The sequence below is a fragment of the Taudactylus pleione genome, unplaced genomic scaffold (genome assembly GCF_031769625.1).
Source record: "Taudactylus pleione unplaced genomic scaffold, aTauple2 ptg001693l, whole genome shotgun sequence".
Lineage (NCBI taxonomy): Eukaryota > Metazoa > Chordata > Amphibia > Anura > Myobatrachidae > Taudactylus > Taudactylus pleione.
In genome coordinates this window covers 230,884-253,120 of record NW_028286090.1, presented here as the reverse complement: position 1 = coordinate 253,120, position 22,237 = coordinate 230,884, and the positions used below count along the sequence as shown (strand labels likewise).

General features: G+C 46.3%; 1 protein-coding gene across 4 annotated transcripts in view; it reads right to left on the bottom strand.

The window, feature by feature from the left end:
- Window positions 1-22,237, bottom strand: part of RGP1 (RGP1 partner of RAB6A GEF complex) — a 100,940-nt gene that overhangs the window by 61,540 nt on the left and 17,163 nt on the right. For all 4 annotated transcript variants that reach the window (XM_088464579.1, XM_088464580.1, XM_088464581.1 and 1 more), the window contains exons 2-4: window positions 9,005-9,144; window positions 8,261-8,394; window positions 8,095-8,178 (exon numbers count right to left, since the gene is read on the bottom strand). In XM_088464579.1, the coding sequence (XP_088320705.1) occupies window positions 8,095-8,178; window positions 8,261-8,394; window positions 9,005-9,120 (334 nt within the window). In that variant the 5' untranslated portion in view covers window positions 9,121-9,144. The remainder of the gene's footprint in view (window positions 1-8,094; window positions 8,179-8,260; window positions 8,395-9,004; window positions 9,145-22,237) is intronic.

Below are 22,237 nucleotides of genomic sequence, written 5' to 3'. Positions count from 1 at the left end.
TGTGTGTACAGATGTACCATATATACAGTATGTATAAAGTGTCTGTCCTATAAGGCAGTGTGTGTGTACAGATGTACCATATATACAGTATGTATAAAGTGTCTGTCCTATAAGGCAGTGTGTGTGTACAGATGTACCATATATACAGTATGTATAAAGTGTCTGTCCTATAAGGCAGTGTGTGTGTACAGATGTACCATATATACAGTATGTATAAAGTGTCTGTCCTATAAGGCAGTGTGTGTGTACAGATGTACCATATATACAGTATGTATAAAGTGTCTGTCCTATAAGGCAGTGTGTGTGTACAGATGTACCATATATACAGTATGTATAAAGTGTCTGCCCTATAAGGCAGTGTGTGTGTACAGATGTACCATATATACAGTATGTATAAAGTGACTGTCCTATAAGGCAGTGTGTGTACAGATGTACCATATATACAGTATGTATAAAGTGTCTGTCCTATAAGGCAGTGTGTGTACAGATGTACCATATATACAGTATGTATAAAGTGACTGTCCTATAAGGCAGTGTGTGTGTACAGATGTACCATATATACAGTATGTATAAAGTGTCTGCCCTATAAGGCAGTGTGTGTGTACAGATGTACCATATATACAGTATGTATAAAGTGACTGTCCTATAAGGCAGTGTGTGTGTACAGATGTACCATATATACAGTATGTATAAAGTGTCTGTCCTATAAGGCAGTGTGTGTACAGATGTACCATATACACAGTATGTATAAAGTGACTGTCCTATAAGGCAGTGTGTGTACAGATGTACCATATATACAGTATGTATAAAGTGGCTGTCCTATAAGGCAGTGTGTGTGTACAGATGTACCATATATACAGTATGTATAAAGTGACTGTCCTATAAGGCAGTGTGTGTGTACAGATGTACCATATATACAGTATGTATAAAGTCACTGTCCTATAAGGCAGTGTGTGTGTACAGATGTACCATATATACAGTATGTATAAAGTCACTGCCCTATAAGGCAGTGTGTGTACAGATGTACCATATATACAGTATGTATAAAGTGACTGTCCTATAAGGCAGTGTGTGTGTACAGATGTACCATATATACAGTATGTATAAAGTGACTGTCCTATAAGGCAGTGTGTGTGTACAGATGTACCATATATACAGTATGTATAAAGTGTCTGCCCTATAAGGCAGTGTGTGTGTACAGATGTACCATATATACAGTATGTATAAAGTGTCTGTCCTATAAGGCAGTGTGTGTACAGATGTACCATATATACAGTATGTATAAAGTGGCTTCCTATAAGGCAGTGTGTGTGTACAGATGTACCATATATACAGTATGTATAAAGTGTCTGCCCTATAAGGCAGTGTGTGTGTACAGATGTACCATATATACAGTATGTATAAAGTGACTGTCCTATAAGGCAGTGTGTGTGTACAGATGTACCATATATACAGTATGTATAAAGTGTCTGTCCTATAAGGCAGTGTGTGTACAGATGTACCATATATACAGTATGTATAAAGTGACTGTCCTATAAGGCAGTGTGTGTACAGATGTACCATATATACAGTATGTATAAAGTGGCTTCCTATAAGGCAGTGTGTGTGTACAGATGTACCATATATACAGTATGTATAAAGTGTCTGTCCTATAAGGCAGTGTGTGTGTACAGATGTACCATATATACAGTATGTATAAAGTGTCTGTCCTATAAGGCAGTGTGTGTGTACAGATGTACCATATATACAGTATGTATAAAGTGTCTGTCCTATAAGGCAGTGTGTGTGTACAGATGTACCATATATACAGTATGTATAAAGTGTCTGCCCTATAAGGCAGTGTGTGTGTACAGATGTACCATATATACAGTATGTATAAAGTGACTGTCCTATAAGGCAGTGTGTGTACAGATGTACCATATATACAGTATGTATAAAGTGTCTGTCCTATAAGGCAGTGTGTGTACAGATGTACCATATATACAGTATGTATAAAGTGACTGTCCTATAAGGCAGTGTGTGTGTACAGATGTACCATATATACAGTATGTATAAAGTGACTGTCCTATAAGGCAGTGTGTGTGTACAGATGTACCATATATACAGTATGTATAAAGTGACTGTCCTATAAGGCAGTGTGTGTGTACAGATGTACCATATATACAGTATGTATAAAGTGTCTGTCCTATAAGGCAGTGTGTGTGTACAGATGTACCATATATACAGTATGTATAAAGTGTCTGTCCTATAAGGCAGTGTGTGTACAGATGTACCATATATACAGTATGTATAAAGTGTCTGTCCTATAAGGCAGTGTGTGTGTACAGATGTACCATATATACAGTATGTATAAAGTGTCTGTCCTATAAGGCAGTGTGTGTGTACAGATGTACCATATATACAGTATGTATAAAGTGTCTGTCCTATAAGGCAGTGTGTGTGTACAGATGTACCATATATACAGTATGTATAAAGTGTCTGTCCTATAAGGCAGTGTGTGTGTACAGATGTACCATATATACAGTATGTATAAAGTGTCTGTCCTATAAGGCAGTGTGTGTGTACAGATGTACCATATATACAGTATGTATAAAGTGTCTGCCCTATAAGGCAGTGTGTGTGTACAGATGTACCATATATACAGTATGTATAAAGTGACTGTCCTATAAGGCAGTGTGTGTGTACAGATGTACCATATATACAGTATGTATAAAGTGTCTGTCCTATAAGGCAGTGTGTGTACAGATGTACCATATATACAGTATGTATAAAGTGGCTGTCCTATAAGGCAGTGTGTGTGTACAGATGTACCATATATACAGTATGTATAAAGTGTCTGCCCTATAAGGCAGTGTGTGTGTACAGATGTACCATATATACAGTATGTATAAAGTGACTGTCCTATAAGGCAGTGTGTGTGTACAGATGTACCATATATACAGTATGTATAAAGTGTCTGCCCTATAAGGCAGTGTGTGTGTACAGATGTACCATATATACAGTATGTATAAAGTGACTGTCCTATAAGGCAGTGTGTGTGTACAGATGTACCATATATACAGTATGTATAAAGTGACTGTCCTATAAGGCAGTGTGTGTGTACAGATGTACCATATATACAGTATGTATAAAGTGACTGTCCTATAAGGCAGTGTGTATGTGTACAGATGTACCATATATACAGTATGTATAAAGTGACTGTCCTATAAGGCAGTGTGTATGTGTACAGATGTACCATATATACAGTATGTATAAAGTGACTGTCCTATAAGGCAGTGTGTGTGTACAGATGTACCATATATACAGTATGTATAAAGTGTCTGTCCTATAAGGCAGTGTGTGTGTACAGATGTACCATATATACAGTATGTATAAAGTGACTGTCCTATAAGGCAGTGTGTGTACAGATGTACCATATATACAGTATGTATAAAGTGGCTGTCCTATAAGGCAGTGTGTGTGTACAGATGTACCATATATACAGTATGTATAAAGTGGCTTCCTATAAGGCAGTGTGTGTGTACAGATGTACCATATATACAGTATGTATAAAGTGTCTGCCCTATAAGGCAGTGTGTGTGTACAGATGTACCATATATACAGTATGTATAAAGTGACTGTCCTATAAGGCAGTGTGTGTGTACAGATGTACCATATATACAGTATGTATAAAGTGACTGTCCTATAAGGCAGTGTGTGTACAGATGTACCATATATACAGTATGTATAAAGTGACTGTCCTATAAGACAGTGTGTGTGTACAGATGTACCATATATACAGTATGTATAAAGTGGCTGTCCTATAAGGCAGTGTGTGTACAGATGTACCATATATACAGTATGTATAAAGTGGCTGTCCTATAAGGCAGTGTGTGTACAGATGTACCATATATACAGTATGTATAAAGTGACTGTCCTATAAGGCAGTGTGTGTGTACAGATGTACCATATATACAGTATGTATAAAGTGACTGTCCTATAAGGCAGTGTGTGTGTGTACAGATGTACCATATATACAGTATGTATAAAGTGACTGTCCTATAAGGCAGTGTGTGTGTACAGATGTACCATATATACAGTATGTATAAAGTGTCTGTCCTATAAGGCAGTGTGTGTACAGATGTACCATATATACAGTATGTATAAAGTGGCTGTCCTATAAGGCAGTGTGTGTGTACAGATGTACCATATATACAGTATGTATAAAGTGTCTGCCCTATAAGGCAGTGTGTGTGTACAGATGTACCATATATACAGTATGTATAAAGTGACTGTCCTATAAGGCAGTGTGTGTGTACAGATGTACCATATATACAGTATGTATAAAGTGACTGTCCTATAAGGCAGTGTGTGTGTGTACAGATGTACCATATATACAGTATGTATAAAGTGGCTTCCTATAAGGCAGTGTGTGTGTACAGATGTACCATAAATACAGTATGTATAAAGTGTCTGTCCTATAAGGCAGTGTGTGTGTACAGATGTACCATAAATACAGTATGTATAAAGTGACTGTCCTATAAGGCAGTGTGTGTGTACAGATGTACCATATATACAGTATGTATAAAGTGTCTGTCCTATAAGGCAGTGTGTGTACAGATGTATCATATATACAGTATGTATAAAGTGTCTGTCCTATAAGGCAGTGTGTGTACAGATGTACCATATATACAGTATGTATAAAGTGACTGTCCTATAAGGCAGTGTGTGTACAGATGTACCATATATACAGTATGTATAAAGTGACTGTCCTATAAGGCAGTGTGTGTACAGATGTACCATATATACAGTATGTATAAAGTGGCTTCCTATAAGGCAGTGTGTGTACAGATGTACCATATATACAGTATGTATAAAGTGACTGTCCTATAAGGCAGTGTGTGTACAGATGTACCATATATACAGTATGTATAAAGTGGCTTCCTATAAGGCAGTGTGTGTGTACAGATGTACCATATATACAGTATGTATAAAGTGGCTGTCCTATAAGGCAGTGTGTACAGATGTACCATATATACAGTATGTATAAAGTGACTGTCCTATAAGGCAGTGTGTGTGTACAGATGTACCATATATACAGTATGTATAAAGTGGCTTCCTATAAGGCAGTGTGTGTGTACAGATGTACCATATATACAGTATGTATAAAGTGTCTGTCCTATAAGGCAGTGTGTGTACAGATGTACCATATATACAGTATGTATAAAGTGGCTTCCTATAAGGCAGTGTGTGTGTACAGATGTACCATATATACAGTATGTATAAAGTGTCTGTCCTATAAGGCAGTGTGTGTGTACAGATGTACCATATATACAGTATGTATAAAGTGTCTGTCCTATAAGGCAGTGTGTGTGTACAGATGTACCATATATACAGTATGTATAAAGTGACTGACCTATAAGGCAGTGTGTGTGTACAGATGTACCATATATACAGTATGTATAAAGTGGCTTCCTATAAGGCAGTGTGTGTGTACAGATGTACCATATATACAGTATGTATAAAGTGTCTGTCCTATAAGGCAGTGTGTGTGTACAGATGTACCATATATACAGTATGTATAAAGTGTCTGTCCTATAAGGCAGTGTGTGTGTACAGATGTACCATATATACAGTATGTATAAAGTGTCTGTCCTATAAGGCAGTGTGTGTACAGATGTACCATATATACAGTATGTATAAAGTGACTGTCCTATAAGGCAGTGTGTGTGTACAGATGTACCATATATACAGTATGTATAAAGTGACTGTCCTATAAGGCAGTGTGTGTGTACAGATGTACCATATATACAGTATGTATAAAGTGTCTGCCCTATAAGGCAGTGTGTGTGTACAGATGTACCATATATACAGTATGTATAAAGTGACTGTCCTATAAGGCAGTGTGTGTGTACAGATGTACCATATATACAGTATGTATAAAGTGTCTGTCCTATAAGGCAGTGTGTGTACAGATGTACCATATATACAGTATGTATAAGTGACTGTCCTATAAGGCAGTGTGTGTACAGATGTACCATATATACAGTATGTATAAAGTGGCTGTCCTATAAGGCAGTGTGTGTACAGATGTACCATATATACAGTATGTATAAAGTGGCTTCCTATAAGGCAATCTGTGCAGGCGATTGTGTTAATGCTTCCGCATATCTTATTTCTATGTATTACTGTACTTCAATAGGATTGTTTTTAACATGTAAATATTGTATGTATATGACGATCATCCTGGGGGGCTATGTTTAGTAACTCTCCGGTCATGATCGCTTTTGTCTGTCTTGCTTTGTATTCATTGTAAGTGTTACCTTATTTGTGTTAGGCTATTAGGCACATACGATCACTGTACAGTATGTTCACACTACATGTCTATTGTTTATATTGTTTAACAGTTTAGCTGTTCTGTGTATGTATCACTAGGGCAGCGCGGGGGGAGACTGACGCAGCTTCCGGTGCGATCGCCTGTTGGCGCCGCACACCAGGTAGTGGACGTCTGATGTAAGGGTGGTTTGCTATTTAAGGTCAGTAAGTTTTACCACTTTGTATAATTAGCTTGATTAAAAAGGGCTACTAAAGGCGCTGACACGTCGCTTCACTAACGCTATGTGATTTGATGAGCATTTCTTCCAGAGTGCCGCCATTAAGGTTTCTATATGTAATATATCCTCCAATTTCGATGTCACTCTCGTAATTTAAAAACAAAACCAATGTTTCAGGTGCACTTGTATAGAGATGACTGGTACGGTCATTAGTATAATAGTTGCAGCGCCTAATATTATAACACTGTGACACCATTAAGAAAGGAATGGTGAATAATCAGCAATCTAAGTGCACAGATACTATAATATGTGAGACAAAGAAATGTAACAGTAATAATAAATGATTAAATACACATAAATGGCAACAATGTATTAGGTACAGATATTAAATAGGTAAAACCAATGTACTGCACAGCACTGGTGAGAATACCTAGAATTACCCGACTGCTGCGGGGTAGTGCCATTAGCCGACTGCTGCGGGGTAGTGCCATTTCCCGACTGCTGCGGGGTAGTGCCATTACCCGACTGCTGCGGGCAGAGAGGTCAGGACACTGAGTAGGGGAGACGGTAATGTGCGATGTAATGCCAATCACTGTCACCAGGCTGTAATAGATGTAGTGTCACCACAATCCCCAGAGCGGCAGCACTCGGTCACAGAGGTCAGGGCACTGAGTAGGGGAGACGGTAATGTGCGCTGTAATGCCAATCACTGTCACCAGGCTGTAATAGATGTAGTGTCACCACAATCCCCAGAGCGGCAGCACTCGGTCACAGAGGTCAGGGCACTGAGTAGGGGAGACGGTAATGTGCGCTGTAATGCCAATCACTGTCACCAGGCTGTAATAGATGTAGTGTCACCACAATCCCCAGAGCGGCAGCACTCGGTCACAGAGGTCAGGGCACTGAGTAGGGGAGACGGTAATGTGCGCTGTAATGCCAATCACTGTCACCAGGCTGTAATAGATGTAGTGTCACCACAATCCCCAGATCCGCAGCACTCGGTCACAGAGGTCAGGGCACTGAGTAGGGGAGACGGTAATGTGCGCTGTAATGCCAATCACTGTCACCAGGCTGTAATAGATGTAGTGTCACCACAATCCCCAGAGCGGCAGCACTCGGTCACAGAGGTCAGGGCACTGAGTAGGGGAGACGGTAATGTGCGCTGTAATGCCAATCACTGTCACCAGGCTGTAATAGATGTAGTGTCACCACAATCCCCAGAGCGGCAGCACTCGGTCACAGAGGTCAGGACACTGAGTAGGGGAGACGGTACTGTGCGATGTAATGCCAATCACTGTCACCAGGCTGTAATAGATGTAGTGTCACCACAATCCCCAGATCCGCAGCACTCGGTCACAGAGGTCAGGGCACTGAGTAGGGGAGACGGTAATGTGCGCTGTAATGTGAGCCTGCCACCTGCTGATATTGTTCACTGTTACTGCCTCCTATTGCACATACTATTACCATTCTATGTATACTAAATATATTACAATTACATTGCCTCCGATTGTATAGTATCTGCGCTCCTAGGAATGCGGATTATCACTCCATTATTACATACATGATTTTGTTTCCCCAGGATCCAGACGCAGGTCACAGAACAAGATTTTGGGGGGAGTGGAGAGGATGCACTGACCCCGTTCACCTGAGGAGAAGGGAAGAGAAGTTGATGGATGCTGTATGGAGCAGAGGAAGAAATGACTGGGGACATGAAGGACATCAGTCACCTCTGTTAGGGATGAAGACGGTCTCATTCTCCGCCTGAACATCCTGTCGTTCCTCGCTTGCTGGAAGTTGCACCCTGCTGTCACTGGCATGTAACTGGCAGTGTATCTGTGCACTGGCCCACGCCAGGCTCTCACTGCAAGAAAGGAAACAGCAGCAGGAGAGACACAGAACATAGAGAGATGATGAGACCATGCGCCCATCCAGTCTGCCCCTTTAGGGTTACATTATATGGGTCAGGGTTGTTAGGGGGCACCCCTGAGCAAGAGGCCTCACTCACTTTAGTATGGACTAACAGCACCCCAGAGCAAGGGGCCTCACTCACTTTAGTATGGACTAACCGCTCCCCTGAGTAAGAGGCCTCACTCACTTTAGTATGGACTAACAGCACCCCTGAGCAAGAGGCCTCACTCACTTCAGTATGTTACACAAATGTAAAGTGTTCCTACATGGACACAGTTATAGGAAATATGGGAATACAGATCATTAATACAGAAACTGGCAGAATTAGGCATTTACACAGTATGAAACTTATGTACATAATATAGTATGCACTAACACTGCTATGACAAAGCTTCCACAGAATGGCCCTTGTTGTGTATGACTGTATAAGTATCAGGAGATGCGGAAGTACCAGAAATCCTCCCAAACCATCAGTGAAAGATGCTGAATATGCAGGGAGCCACCTCAGTGACAAGCAAGGAGCGCTATGTACGAGCCAAGGGTCCTGGGACGGCGCCACCTACCTGCTGGCAGACGTGGACAGAGCAGACAATGGGTTGGTGAAACTCACTACACACTCCAGACTCTCCCCAGCTAAGAACACTGGGCCACGGACCAGCTTGGCCACAACTTCAATCATGTTGTAGATGATGAAGAATGAAACCTGAGAAACACAGGAGGGGGAAGTGTAAGGTACAGCTGCAGCATAAAGGGAGAGCAGGAGTCCGCACATGGGGAAAACAGCGATTGAGGCTGGGAGAGAGCTAGACCTTTCCCAACTCACTGTAACCTACACAAGAGGAAAAGCAGGGTCGCTATACATGGCGAGTAGCAGGAAACAGACTGTATGCATGATAAATCACCTTTGTATAAGGCACAGATATAGCAGACACTAAATGCAGGATATATACCTAGTGTTCATTCTAGCACCCTGCACCTGTCACAAGCCTCTTTCCTCTGGTGCATCTAGCACACTCTGGTATGTTCATGAGCAGTTTGTTGCATCAGCTGAGTGTGCTAGAAGCACCAGAGCAGAGAGTGACATCCCAGGCAGAAGAGGAACTGCACAGGTTGTGACAGGTGAAGGGTGCTAGAATGAAGACTGTGTATAAGGCGTAACTATAAACAGACACTAAGGAGTAAATATAATATCTGCATGTGATGTGACCTGATGACTTCAGCTCTTGCCGCTCGATCATCGATTGGATTTTGATCCCCACTGGTTCTTGGGGCATCAGGGATTCCCGCTTACCGTCAGTGACCGCCTGTCACTGACTACGTCCACTGCGCTGTGTGCGTGTAATGATGCTGATACCAACAAACTCTACAATCGATGTTTGGAACCGCTTCTTAATGTACTCAGCCTCCTACCGCCGGCGCCTGGAACCGCTTCTTCTGTGTATGCGTCGACTAGCTGCGGCCACACCCCCCGATTGGTGTCAGCTGATTCCTCCTGATCCCTCGCAATGGACCAGGCTCTGCACATTAGCTGGCAGAGGGCTTGAACTAGGGAGACGCTGAGCTCCACCCATAACAGCAGGAGAACGGAACAGCGTTTTGCGCAATTCTATTGGTCACAGGATGCAGATGCAGTCGAATAAGCAACAAAGTATATTGCTCACAGCCTTGAAAAAGACTCTTCCCTTTAGCTTCAAGGGGTTACAGCATACAGAGATGATACAGCAGTCTTGATTTTCCAAAGATACAAAAAGATGTACAGTACCCAGGCTCGCAGGCCTGGTATATGTCACTACAATACACATCATCACAGGGGGTAAGTCCGCCCTGTGTTCCTTCTAGCCAATCATGCTATCTCACAGAATATAAATAAACACATCTTACATTTTAAAGATAGTAACATAATTTCCTCATCACCACCCAAAATCAGTTGCTTTGCCTAAAGCACAAACGGAGTTAGCATATACTGTTTCTAAAAGGTAAATATAATGCAAATTTTCAATGGCATTCGTCCTTTGAAATGTCTATGACTAAAAACAAGAGATATGGTAAGAACTTACCTTTGTTATTTCTGTTTCTACGAGGTCCATAGGGTCCACAGGGTAGACCTTGGGGTACAGCTGGATCTGGATCAATGGGCACCACGCAGTTAAAGCTTTGCTGCTCCCAGGATACCCTGGGTCCATCCTTCTCTATACTCCACCCCAGCCACAGGCACCTCAGTTGGTAAGCAGCCCAGGCGGGAGGAGGAGACTAAACAGTGAGAAGGAAGACTGGAACACACAAGAAAACCATACTCACAGAAATGGGAGACGGAAAACCGGTGACCAGGCACACAGCCCATATGAAGCCAGGTGCGTCAGGGCGGGCGCCCTGTGGATCCTGTGGACCTCGTAGAAGCAGAGATAACAAAGGTAAGTTCTTACCATATCTCTTGTTTTCTACTTCAGGTTCCATAAGGGGCCCACAGGGTTGACCTTGGGGATGTCCCAAAGCAGTACAACTAAGGGCGGGAATGCTCCTGCGCTGAAAGGAGAATCCGGCACCAGAAGGAGAGGCGAAGGTGTCAAACTTAAAGAGCACTAGAAAAGTCTGTATGGAAGACCAGGTGGCTGCCTTACACAGCTGAACAGCCGAGGCGCCACGGCCAGCAGCCAACGAGGTACCCACAGACCCAATGGAATGAGCCTTAACAGAGGCCGGAACAGGTAAACCCTCCTGTGAATAAGCCTCACAAATTACCAAACGAAGCCAACGGGCCAAAGTTTGTTTGTTGGCAGGCCAACCGCTCTTATGAAAACCAAAGAATCAGATTTGCGAATGGAACTAGTGCGATCAATATAAACTTTGAGAGCACGGACAACATCATCTAAGGAAGCCTCACCACCCGAGAGATCAGATGACTGAAATGCCGGCACAACAATTTCCTGATTAATGTGGAACTTGGAAACGACCTTAGGAAGAAGCACCGCCCTGTCCTGGTGAAAAATCAGAAAAGGAGAACGGCAAGAAAGTGTGCCTAATTCTGACACTCTCCTGGCTGAAGCAATTGCCAGGAGAAAAACCAGTCTTAAGTGTCATCCACTTGAGTTCCACCGGCTCAAGAGGTTCAAATGGAGGACCCTGCAAGGCCCGAAGCACCACTGCCAAATCCCAGGGAGCCACTGGTGGAACAAAGGGAGGCTGAGTCTGAGGACACCCTGCAAAAAGGTACGGCTATCAGGCAGCGTAGCGATTCTACGCTGGAACCACACAGGAAGTGCAGACACATGAACTGTCAACGAAGCGGGCGTAACCCCAAGTCCAATCCAGACTGAAGGAACGCCAAAATCCTAGAAACGCGAAAAGCATGAGGGTCGTAGTTTCTGGACTCACACCATTGAAAATAAGTATGCCACACCCTGTGGTAAATCCTGGCGGAAGCAGGCTTGCGTGCCTTCAGCATTGTGCTGATGACTGAGCTGGAAAAACCCGGGCCCTTAAGACGGATGTCTCAAGAGCCACGCCGTTAAAGATAGACGACCCAGATCCGGGTAAAGGCAGGGCCCCTGAGACAACAGGTCCTGACGTTGAGGCAGAAGAAACGGAACTTCGATAGATAGGCCCCGAAGATCGGAGTACCAGGGACGTCTGGGACAAGCCAAAGCCACCAGCAGAAGCGTGCCGCCATCCTGTTTGAATTTCCGAAGGACCCGAGGCAGCAAGGCTATCGGAGGGAAAAGATACGCCAGCTAAAATGTCCATTTCACTGACAGTGCGTCCACCAGGCTTGCACCGGCATCTCCGTACATAGGCAATTTGCGATTGTGACGGGAGGCCATGAGGTCCACCTCCGGCAGTCCCCACTTGTACACGAGCAGTTGAAATACATATGGGTGAAGGGACCATTCCCCGGGATGCATGTCGTGACGGCTGAGGAAGTCCGCTTCCCAGTTGAGAACCCCTGGAATGAAGACTGCCGAGAGCGCCGGAAAGTTGTACTCCGCCCAAGACAGGATGCGTGACACCTCCGACATTGCTGCTCGAATGCGAGTCCCCCCTTGACGGTTGATGTACACCACTGTGGTGGCGTTGTCGGACTGAACTTGCACTAACCTTCCATGAAGAGTGTGACCGGACAAAGGGAAGGCCCTATATACGGCCCGAAGTTCCAGAATATTGATGGGGAGAACCGCTTCTTCCGCCGTCCTACGGTCCTGAAGTGAAAGGGGACCCGACACCGCCCCCAACCCCGGAGACTATCATCCGTCGTGAGCAGGACCCAGTCCGGAGTCCAAAAGGGGCGGCCCTTGGTGAGATGAGTTGTCTGAAGCCACCAGGTCATCAACAGGCGCACCTCCAGAGACAACACAAGCATCTGAGTCCTGATTCGGTGTTGTAACCCATTCCATTTGGATTGAATCAGCCCCTGCAGGGGCCTGGAATGAAATTGGGCATACTCCACCATGTCGGTCGACACCATGCACCCCAGAACTCTTATTGCCGAGTGAACCGACACTTAGGAAGATTTCAGACAACTGCTCACCTGTAGTTGTAGGGAGGAATCCTTTTCCGGAGTCAGGAAGATCCTTTGCTGACGAGAGTCTAGAAGGGCTCCCAAATGAACCATCCTCTGTGATGGAATGAGAGAGGACTTCCTACAGTTTATCAGCCACCCATGCGCTTGAAGACAAGCGATCGTCAGGTGTAGATGTTGCAAAAGGACCTCCGGAGAGCCTGCCAGCAATAGGAGGTCGTCCAGATACGGCAGAAGCTGTATACCCTGGCTGCGCAGAAGGGAAGCCATGACAGCCATCACTTTGGTGAACACCTTCGGAGCAGTGGAAAGACCAAAGAGTAGAGCCTGAAACTGGAAGTGAAGATGTTGTATAGCAAACCTCAGATACTGCTGGTGTGAAGGGGCTATAGGAACATGGAGGTAGGTGTCCCGGATATCCAGGTAGACCATATAATCTCCTGGTTCCATAGCCAGAATGATGGAGCACAAGGTTTCCATCCTCAAAGTGGGCACTCTGAGGAACTTGTTCAACGATTTCAGGTTGAGAATGGATCGATGAGACCCATTGGGTTTTGGAACCAGAAATAGAAAAGAGTAGTAACCCAGAACGGGCACAACTACCCCTGCTTTCCGCAAGTCCTCTATGGCTTCCTGGATCTGCAATGCCTTGGTCTTGTCTTGGGAAAGACTCGTGCAGAAGAACTGTTGAGGGGGTCTGTACCGGAAGGACAGGGCGTACCCCTGAGAGACCACTTCTTGTACCCAAGAATCCGTGGTGGTACTGCACCAGCACTGGCCAAATTGAAGAAGTCGGCCCCCCACTCTGGGATCCCCCAGAGAGAGGCCCGTCTCATCAGGCTGAAGGCTTATCTTCGGGCTTGGAAGCAGGGCGTCTAGTGCTCCAGGCCTGCTTCTTTGGTTTAGGGGCAGTCTTGGTTGACGACTGCCTCGGGAAGGATTGACCCTTGAACTTATCCTGAGTCCGAAAGGACCGAAAAGCTGAGGTCCTTGCTTTAGAAGGCGCAGCTGCTGATGGCAGAAACGCCGATTTAGACTTTGCTAAGGTATCAACAATTTTGTCCAGGTCAGGACCGAACAAAATCTCCACATTAAAGGGTAAGGCCTCCAGGCTTTTCTTGGAATCCGCATCCGCTCTCCAAGAACGAAGCCACAAAGACCTACGAGCAGAGACCGCTGCCACCAAAACTCTAGAAGTGAGGAGACTGGCACCCAAAGACGCCTCCCCCCTATAGGAAGCGGCATCCCTCATTTGAGCAACCAAAGCCCTCTGAACCTCCGGCGCTTCTTCAGGAAGCGTATAATCCAGTACAATGTCCCAGCTCTCAGTGGCTTTAGTCACCCAAGAGATGGCCGGAGACCTCAGTGGAGGAGTGGCCGATGGAGGAAGCAGCTCAGCGTCGCCAGAACACAGGAGAAAGGCGCGCTGAGCTGACGGAAGGAGCCACTAAACAGGGAAGGCTCACTCACCTGGCTAGCGTTTAACCCCCGGGACGTCGGTTCCCGTTGCTGGCATGTTTTCCCTGGTGGTCCAGTGGTCTCGCGGGGTATGCCTCCAGGGAGGGGGAGCTCGTCGCCACTAGCTAGAGCCTCCGGTCTATCCCCAGAGACCAGAGGCATGCGACTGCATTTAAAAGGCTATACACACGCGGGTCACCGCAAGCAGTGACCCGCGGCTTACCTTGTCCCCGGCGCTCCGGCAGCAGTCGAGGGAGAGCCCAGAGCTGGTGCTAGTGCTGACTCTAAGGTGCCGCCACGATCCCCAGATCTGTACTGGCATTGCGGCGCCAGCAGGGTTGTAGGAGCGGCAGCTTAGACATCCAATGGACGCTCTGAAGAGTCCAAAAAATAAAAAATAATGAACTCTAAAAATAACTCCGGCCGGGCCCCAACTAAAACTGTGGCTGGGGCGGGGTATAGAGTAGGACCCAGTGCATCCTGGGAGCAGAAAAGCTTTAACTGCGTGGTGCCCGTGGATCCAGATCCAGCTATACCCCAAGGTCAACCCTGTGGACCCCCTATGGAAACTGAAGTAGAAACAAGTTTTGGCTTTCCCAGTCTTAATACTTCTTACACAAAATAGGAGCTTCTTAAACACAAACAAAATTGCTTTCCCCAAACTTGCTGGGTATTGTACATAGAGACACACTGGAGACCTCTGCATTGCTTTTCAATGAAATAGCTATAAACAAAGGTTTGGTCAGTACATCAGGATAACTAACATATCACTAGGAGGTGAGAAGTGTCTCACAACTATTTGGTTCTAAAAGTTACAGCCTCCTAACGTATACATTCCTTAGAAGTGCATAGGCTAGACATTTAAAAAGTACATTTCCACAACTGCGCACAGCACATTGAATATAACACATTCAAACACATTACATATACATTCGCAGTACGTGGTGCACTGCGCCTAATGGTCCCTTTAAAAATGGTGCCGCGGCATGAGGGTTAATCCCTCCAGTGCCGTGGCAGTCATTTTAATCACGTGTGGTCGGGCTCCGGCCACACTGCATATTCGTTAACAAAATTAAACTGAATCAGGTTTAAATAGCTAAATATATATATATATATATATATATATATATATATTAGCGTTCACTCTAGCTCCGGCGTGAGGCAGGGCGCCGGAGCTAGAGAGGGCACTATCGTGCGCGCGCACGACCGAGAAGGGGACGTGGTCATCGAAAAGGGGGCGTGTCTATAAGACGCGTCCCCTTTTCGACACTCTTGGGGGCGTGCCCAGCACTTACGGACACGCCGGGCAGACCCCAAGCCCTGCAGACATGGAGAATAGATGCCGGGCGCATGCGCCCGGCATCTATTCTCCGGCGGTGACTGGGTCACCGAACATTTCTTCACCCGCGGGTCACTGCGACCCGCGGGTGAACACGGCTCCCGCAGGCTGTTAGGGCTTTTTGCCTTCCAGAAGGAGGGCAGGGCGCCGCACCCCGCTAAAACAGCCAAGAGGGAACGCTATATATATATATATATATATATATATATATATATATATATATATATAGCAACCCCCAGGAAAAAAACAAAACACAGGAGGCACTCCCTTACAAAAATGTAAACAATTTTGTATACTTATATCATGGTGAACAAATAGTACAGCAGCATGTCATGTACAGAGCTGTACATCTGATTACCCCACATAGCATCACACCTCCCCACAGGTCCCTACAATGCACCTCAGCCCTCACTATACCACTAAGCTGTACATTTGGGGAGGTGTGATGCTATGTGGGGTAATCAGATGTACAGCTTAGTGGTATAGTGAGGGCTGAGGTACATTGTAGGGACCTGTGGGGAGGTGTGATGCTATGTGAGGTAATCAGATGTACAGCTTAGTGGTATAGTGAGGGCTGAGGTACATTGTAGGGACCTGTGGGGAGGTGTGATGCTATGTGGGGTAATCAGATGTACAGCTTAGTGGCATAGTGAGGGCTGAGGTACATTGTAGGGACCTGTGGGGAGGTGTGATGCTATATGGGGTAATCAGATGTACAGCTTAGTGGTATACTGAGGGCTGAGGTACACTGTAGGGACCTGTGGGGAGGTGTGGTGCTATGTGGGGTAATCAGATGTACAGCTTAGTGGTATAATGAGGGCTGAGGTGCACTGTAGGGACCTGTGGGGAGGTGTGATGCTATGTGAGGTAATCAGATGTACAGCTTAGTGGTATAGTGAGGGCTGAGGTACACTGTAGGGACCTGTGGGGAGGTGTGATGCTATGTGAGGTAATCAGATGTACAGCTTAGTGGTATAGTGAGGGCTGAGGTACATTGTAGGGACCTGTGGGGAGGTGTGATGCTATGTGGGGTAATCAGATGTACAGCTTAGTGGTATACTGAGGGCTGAGGTACATAGTAGGGACCTTTGGGGAGGTGTGATGCTATGTGGGGTAATCAGATGTACAGCTTAGTGGCATAGTGAGGGCTGAGGTACATTGTAGGGACCTGTGGGGAGGTGTGATGCTATGTGGGGTAATCAGATGTACAGCTTAGTGGTATACTGAGGGCTGAGGTGCATTGTAGGGACCTGTGGGGAGGTGTGATGCTATGTGAGGTAATCAGATGTACAGCTTAGTGGTATACTGAGGGCTGAGGTGCATTGTAGGGACCTGTGGGGAGGTGTGATGCTATGTGAGGTAATCAGATGTACAGCTTAGTGGTATACTGAGGGCTGAGGTGCATTGTATGGACCTGTGGGGAGGTGTGATGCTATGTGGGGTAATCAGATGTACAGCTTAGTGGTATACTGAGGGCTGAGGTACAATGTAGGGACCTGTGGGGAGGTGTGATGCTATGTGGGATAATCAGATGTACAGCTTAGTGGTATACTGAGGGCTGAGGTACACTGTAGGGACCTGTGGGGAGGTGTGGTGCTATGTGGGGTAATCAGATGTACAGCTTAGTGGTATAATGAGGGCTGAGGTGCATTGTAGGGACCTGTGGGGAGGTGTGATGCTATGTGAGGTAATCAGATGTACAGCTTAGTGGTATAGTGAGGGCTGAGGTGCATTGTAGGGACCTGTGGGGAGGTGTGATGCTATGTGGGGTAATGAGATGTACAGCTTAGTGGTATACTGAGGGCTGAGGTACATAGTAGGGACCTTTGGGGAGGTGTGATGCTATGTGGGGTAATCAGATGTACAGCTTAGTGGCATAGTGAGGGCTGAGGTACATTGTAGGGACCTGTGGGGAGGTGTGATGCTATGTGAGGTAATCAGATGTACAGCTTAGTGGTATACTGAGGGCTGAGGTGCATTGTATGGACCTGTGGGGAGGTGTGATGCTATGTGGGGTAATCAGATGTACAGCTTAGTGGTATACTGAGGGCTGAGGTACAATGTAGGGACCTGTGGGGAGGTGTGATGCTATGTGGGATAATCAGATGTACAGCTTAGTGGTATACTGAGGGCTGAGGTACACTGTAGGGACCTGTGGGGAGGTGTGGTGCTATGTGAGGTAATCAGATGTACAGCTTAGTGGCATAGTGAGGGCTGAGGTACACTGTAGGGACCTGTGGGGAGGTGTGATGCTATGTGAGGTAATCAGATGTACAGCTTAGTGGTATACTGAGGGCTGAGGTACAATGTAGGGACCTGTGGGGAGGTGTGATGCTATGTGGGATAATCAGATGTACAGCTTAGTGGTATACTGAGGGCTGAGGTACACTGTAGGGACCTGTGGGGAGGTGTGGTGCTATGTGAGGTAATCAGATGTACAGCTTAGTGGCATAGTGAGGGCTGAGGTACACTGTAGGGACCTGTGGGGAGGTGTGATGCTATGTGAGGTAATCAGATGTACAGCTTAGTGGTATAGTGAGGGCTGAGGTACATTGTAGGGACCTGTGGGGAGGTGTGATGCTATGTGGGGTAATCAGATGTACAGCTTAGTGGCATACTGAGGGCTGAGTTGCATTGTAGGGACCTGTGGGGAGGTGTGATGCTATGTGGGGTAATCAGACGTACAGCTTAGTGGCATAGTGAGGGCTGAGTTGCATTGTAGGGACCTGTGGGGAGGTGTGATGCTATGTGGGGTAATCAGATGTACAGCTTAGTGGTATACTGAGGGCTGAGGTACATTGTAGGGACCTGTGGGGAGGTGTGATGCTATGTGGGGTAATCAGATGTACAGCTTAGTGGTATACTGAAGTCTGAGGTACATTGTAGGGACCTGTGGGGAGGTGTGATGCTATGTGGGGTAATCAGATGTACAGCTTAGTAGTATACTGAGGGCTGAGGTACATTGTAGGAACCTGTGGGGAGGTGTGATGCTATGTGGGGTAATGAGATGTACAGCTTAGTGGTATACTGAGGGCTGAGGTACAATGTAGGGACCTGTGGGGAGGTGTGATGCTATGTGGGATAATCAGATGTACAGCTTAGTGGTATACTGAGGGCTGAGGTACAATGTAGGGACCTGTGGGGAGGTGTGATGCTATGTGGGGTAATCAGATGTACAGCTTAGTGGTATACTGAGGGCTGAGGTACAATGTAGGGACCTGTGGGGAGGTGTGATGCTATGTGGGGTAATGAGATGTACAGCTTAGTGGTATACTGAGGGCTGAGGTACAATGTAGGGACCTGTGGGGAGGTGTGATGCTATGTGGGATAATCAGATGTACAGCTTAGTGGTATAGTGAGGGCTGAGGTACACTGTAGGGACCTGTGGGGAGGTGTGGTGCTATGTGAGGTAATCAGATGTACAGCTTAGTGGTATAGTGAGGGCTGAGGTACATTGTAGGGACCTGTGGGGAGGTGTGATGCTATGTGAGGTAATCAGATGTACAGCTTAGTGGTATAGTGAGGGCTTAGGTGCATTGTAGGGACCTGTGGGGAGGTGTGATGCTATGTGGGGTAATCAGATGTACAGCTTAGTGGCATACTGAGGGCTGAGTTGCATTGTAGGGACCTGTGGGGAGGTGTGATGCTATGTGGGGTAATCAGATGTACAGCTTAGTGGTATACTGAGGGCTGAGGTGCATTGTAGGGACCTGTGGGGAGGTGTGATGCTATGTGGGGTAATCAGATGTACAGCTTAGTGGTATACTGAGGGCTGAGGTACACTGTAGGGACCTGTGGGGAGGTGTGGTGCTATGTGGGGTAATCAGATGTACAGCTTAGTGGTATAATGAGGGCTGAGGTGCATTGTAGGGACCTGTGGGGAGGTGTGATGCTATGTGAGGTAATCAGATGTACAGCTTAGTGGTATAGTGAGGGCTGAGGTGCATTGTAGGGACCTGTGGGGAGGTGTGATGCTATGTGGGGTAATGAGATGTACAGCTTAGTGGTATACTGAGGGCTGAGGTACATAGTAGGGACCTTTGGGGAGGTGTGATGCTATGTGGGGTAATCAGATGTACAGCTTAGTGGCATAGTGAGGGCTGAGGTACATTGTAGGGACCTGTGGGGAGGTGTGATGCTATGTGAGGTAATCAGATGTACAGCTTAGTGGTATACTGAGGGCTGAGGTGCATTGTATGGACCTGTGGGGAGGTGTGATGCTATGTGGGGTAATCAGATGTACAGCTTAGTGGTATACTGAGGGCTGAGGTACAATGTAGGGACCTGTGGGGAGGTGTGATGCTATGTGGGATAATCAGATGTACAGCTTAGTGGTATACTGAGGGCTGAGGTACACTGTAGGGACCTGTGGGGAGGTGTGGTGCTATGTGAGGTAATCAGATGTACAGCTTAGTGGCATAGTGAGGGCTGAGGTACACTGTAGGGACCTGTGGGGAGGTGTGATGCTATGTGAGGTAATCAGATGTACAGCTTAGTGGTATACTGAGGGCTGAGGTACAATGTAGGGACCTGTGGGGAGGTGTGATGCTATGTGGGATAATCAGATGTACAGCTTAGTGGTATACTGAGGGCTGAGGTACACTGTAGGGACCTGTGGGGAGGTGTGGTGCTATGTGAGGTAATCAGATGTACAGCTTAGTGGCATAGTGAGGGCTGAGGTACACTGTAGGGACCTGTGGGGAGGTGTGATGCTAGGTGAGGTAATCAGATGTACAGCTTAGTGGTATAGTGAGGGCTGAGGTACATTGTAGGGACCTGTGGGGAGGTGTGATGCTATGTGGGGTAATCAGATGTACAGCTTAGTGGCATACTGAGGGCTGAGTTGCATTGTAGGGACCTGTGGGGAGGTGTGATGCTATGTGGGGTAATCAGACGTACAGCTTAGTGGCATAGTGAGGGCTGAGGTGCATTGTAGGGACCTGTGGGGAGGTGTGATGCTATGTGGGGTAATCAGATGTACAGCTTAGTGGTATACTGAGGGCTGAGGTGCATTGTAGGGACCTGTGGGGAGGTGTGATGCTATGTGGGGTAATCAGATGTACAGCTTAGTGGTATACTGAGGGCTGAGGTGCATTGTAGGGACCTGTGGGGAGGTGTGATGCTATGTGGGGTAATCAGATGTACAGCTTAGTGGTATACTGAAGTCTGAGGTACATTGTAGGGACCTGTGGGGAGGTGTGATGCTATGTGGGGTAATCAGATGTACAGCTTAGTAGTATACTGAGGGCTGAGGTACATTGTAGGAACCTGTGGGGAGGTGTGATGCTATGTGGGGTAATGAGATGTACAGCTTAGTGGTATACTGAGGGCTGAGGTACAATGTAGGGACCTGTGGGGAGGTGTGATGCTATGTGGGATAATCAGATGTACAGCTTAGTGGTATACTGAGGGCTGAGGTACAATGTAGGGACCTGTGGGGAGGTGTGATGCTATGTGGGGTAATGAGATGTACAGCTTAGTGGTATACTGAGGGCTGAGGTACAATGTAGGGACCTGTGGGGAGGTGTGATGCTATGTGGGATAATCAGATGTACAGCTTAGTGGTATACTGAGGGCTGAGGTACACTGTAGGGACCTGTGGGGAGGTGTGGTGCTATGTGAGGTAATCAGATGTACAGCTTAGTGGTATACTGAGGGCTGAGGTACACTGTAGGGACCTGTGGGGAGGTGTGATGCTATGTGAGGTAATCAGATGTACAGCTTAGTGGCATACTGAGGGCTGAGTTGCATTGTAGGGACATGTGGGGAGGTGTGATGCTATGTGGGGTAATCAGATGTACAGCTTAGTGGTATACTGAGGGCTGAGGTGCATTGTAGGGACCTGTGGGGAGGTGTGATGCTATGTGGGGTAATCAGATGTAAAGCTTAGTGGTATAGTGAGGGTTGAGGTGCATTGTAGGGACCTGTGGGGAGGTGTGATGCTATGTGGGGTAATCAGGTGTAAAGCTTAGTGGTATAGTGAGGGTTGAGGTGCATTGTAGGGACCTGTGGGGAGGTGTGATGCTATGTGGGGTAATCAGATGTACAGCTTAGTGGTATACTGAGGGCTGAGGTACATTTTAGGGACCTGTGGGGAGGTGTGATGCTATGTGGGGTAATGAGATGTACAGCTTGGTGGTATACTGAGGTCTGAGGTGCATTGTAGGGACCTGTGGTGAGGTGTGATGCTATGTGGGGTAATCAGATGTACAGCTTAGTGGTATAGTGAGGGCTGAGGTACATTGTAGGGACCAGTGGGGAGGTGTGATGCTATGTGGGGTAATCAGATGTACAGCTTAGTGGTATACTGACGGCTGAGGTACATAGTAGGGACCTTTGGGGAGGTGTGATGCTATGTGGGGTAATCAGATGTACAGCTTAGTGGCATAGTGAGGGCTGAGGTACATTGTAGGGACCTGTGGGGAGGTGTGATGCTATGTGGGGTAATCAGATGTACAGCTTAGTGGTATACTGAGGGCTGAGGTG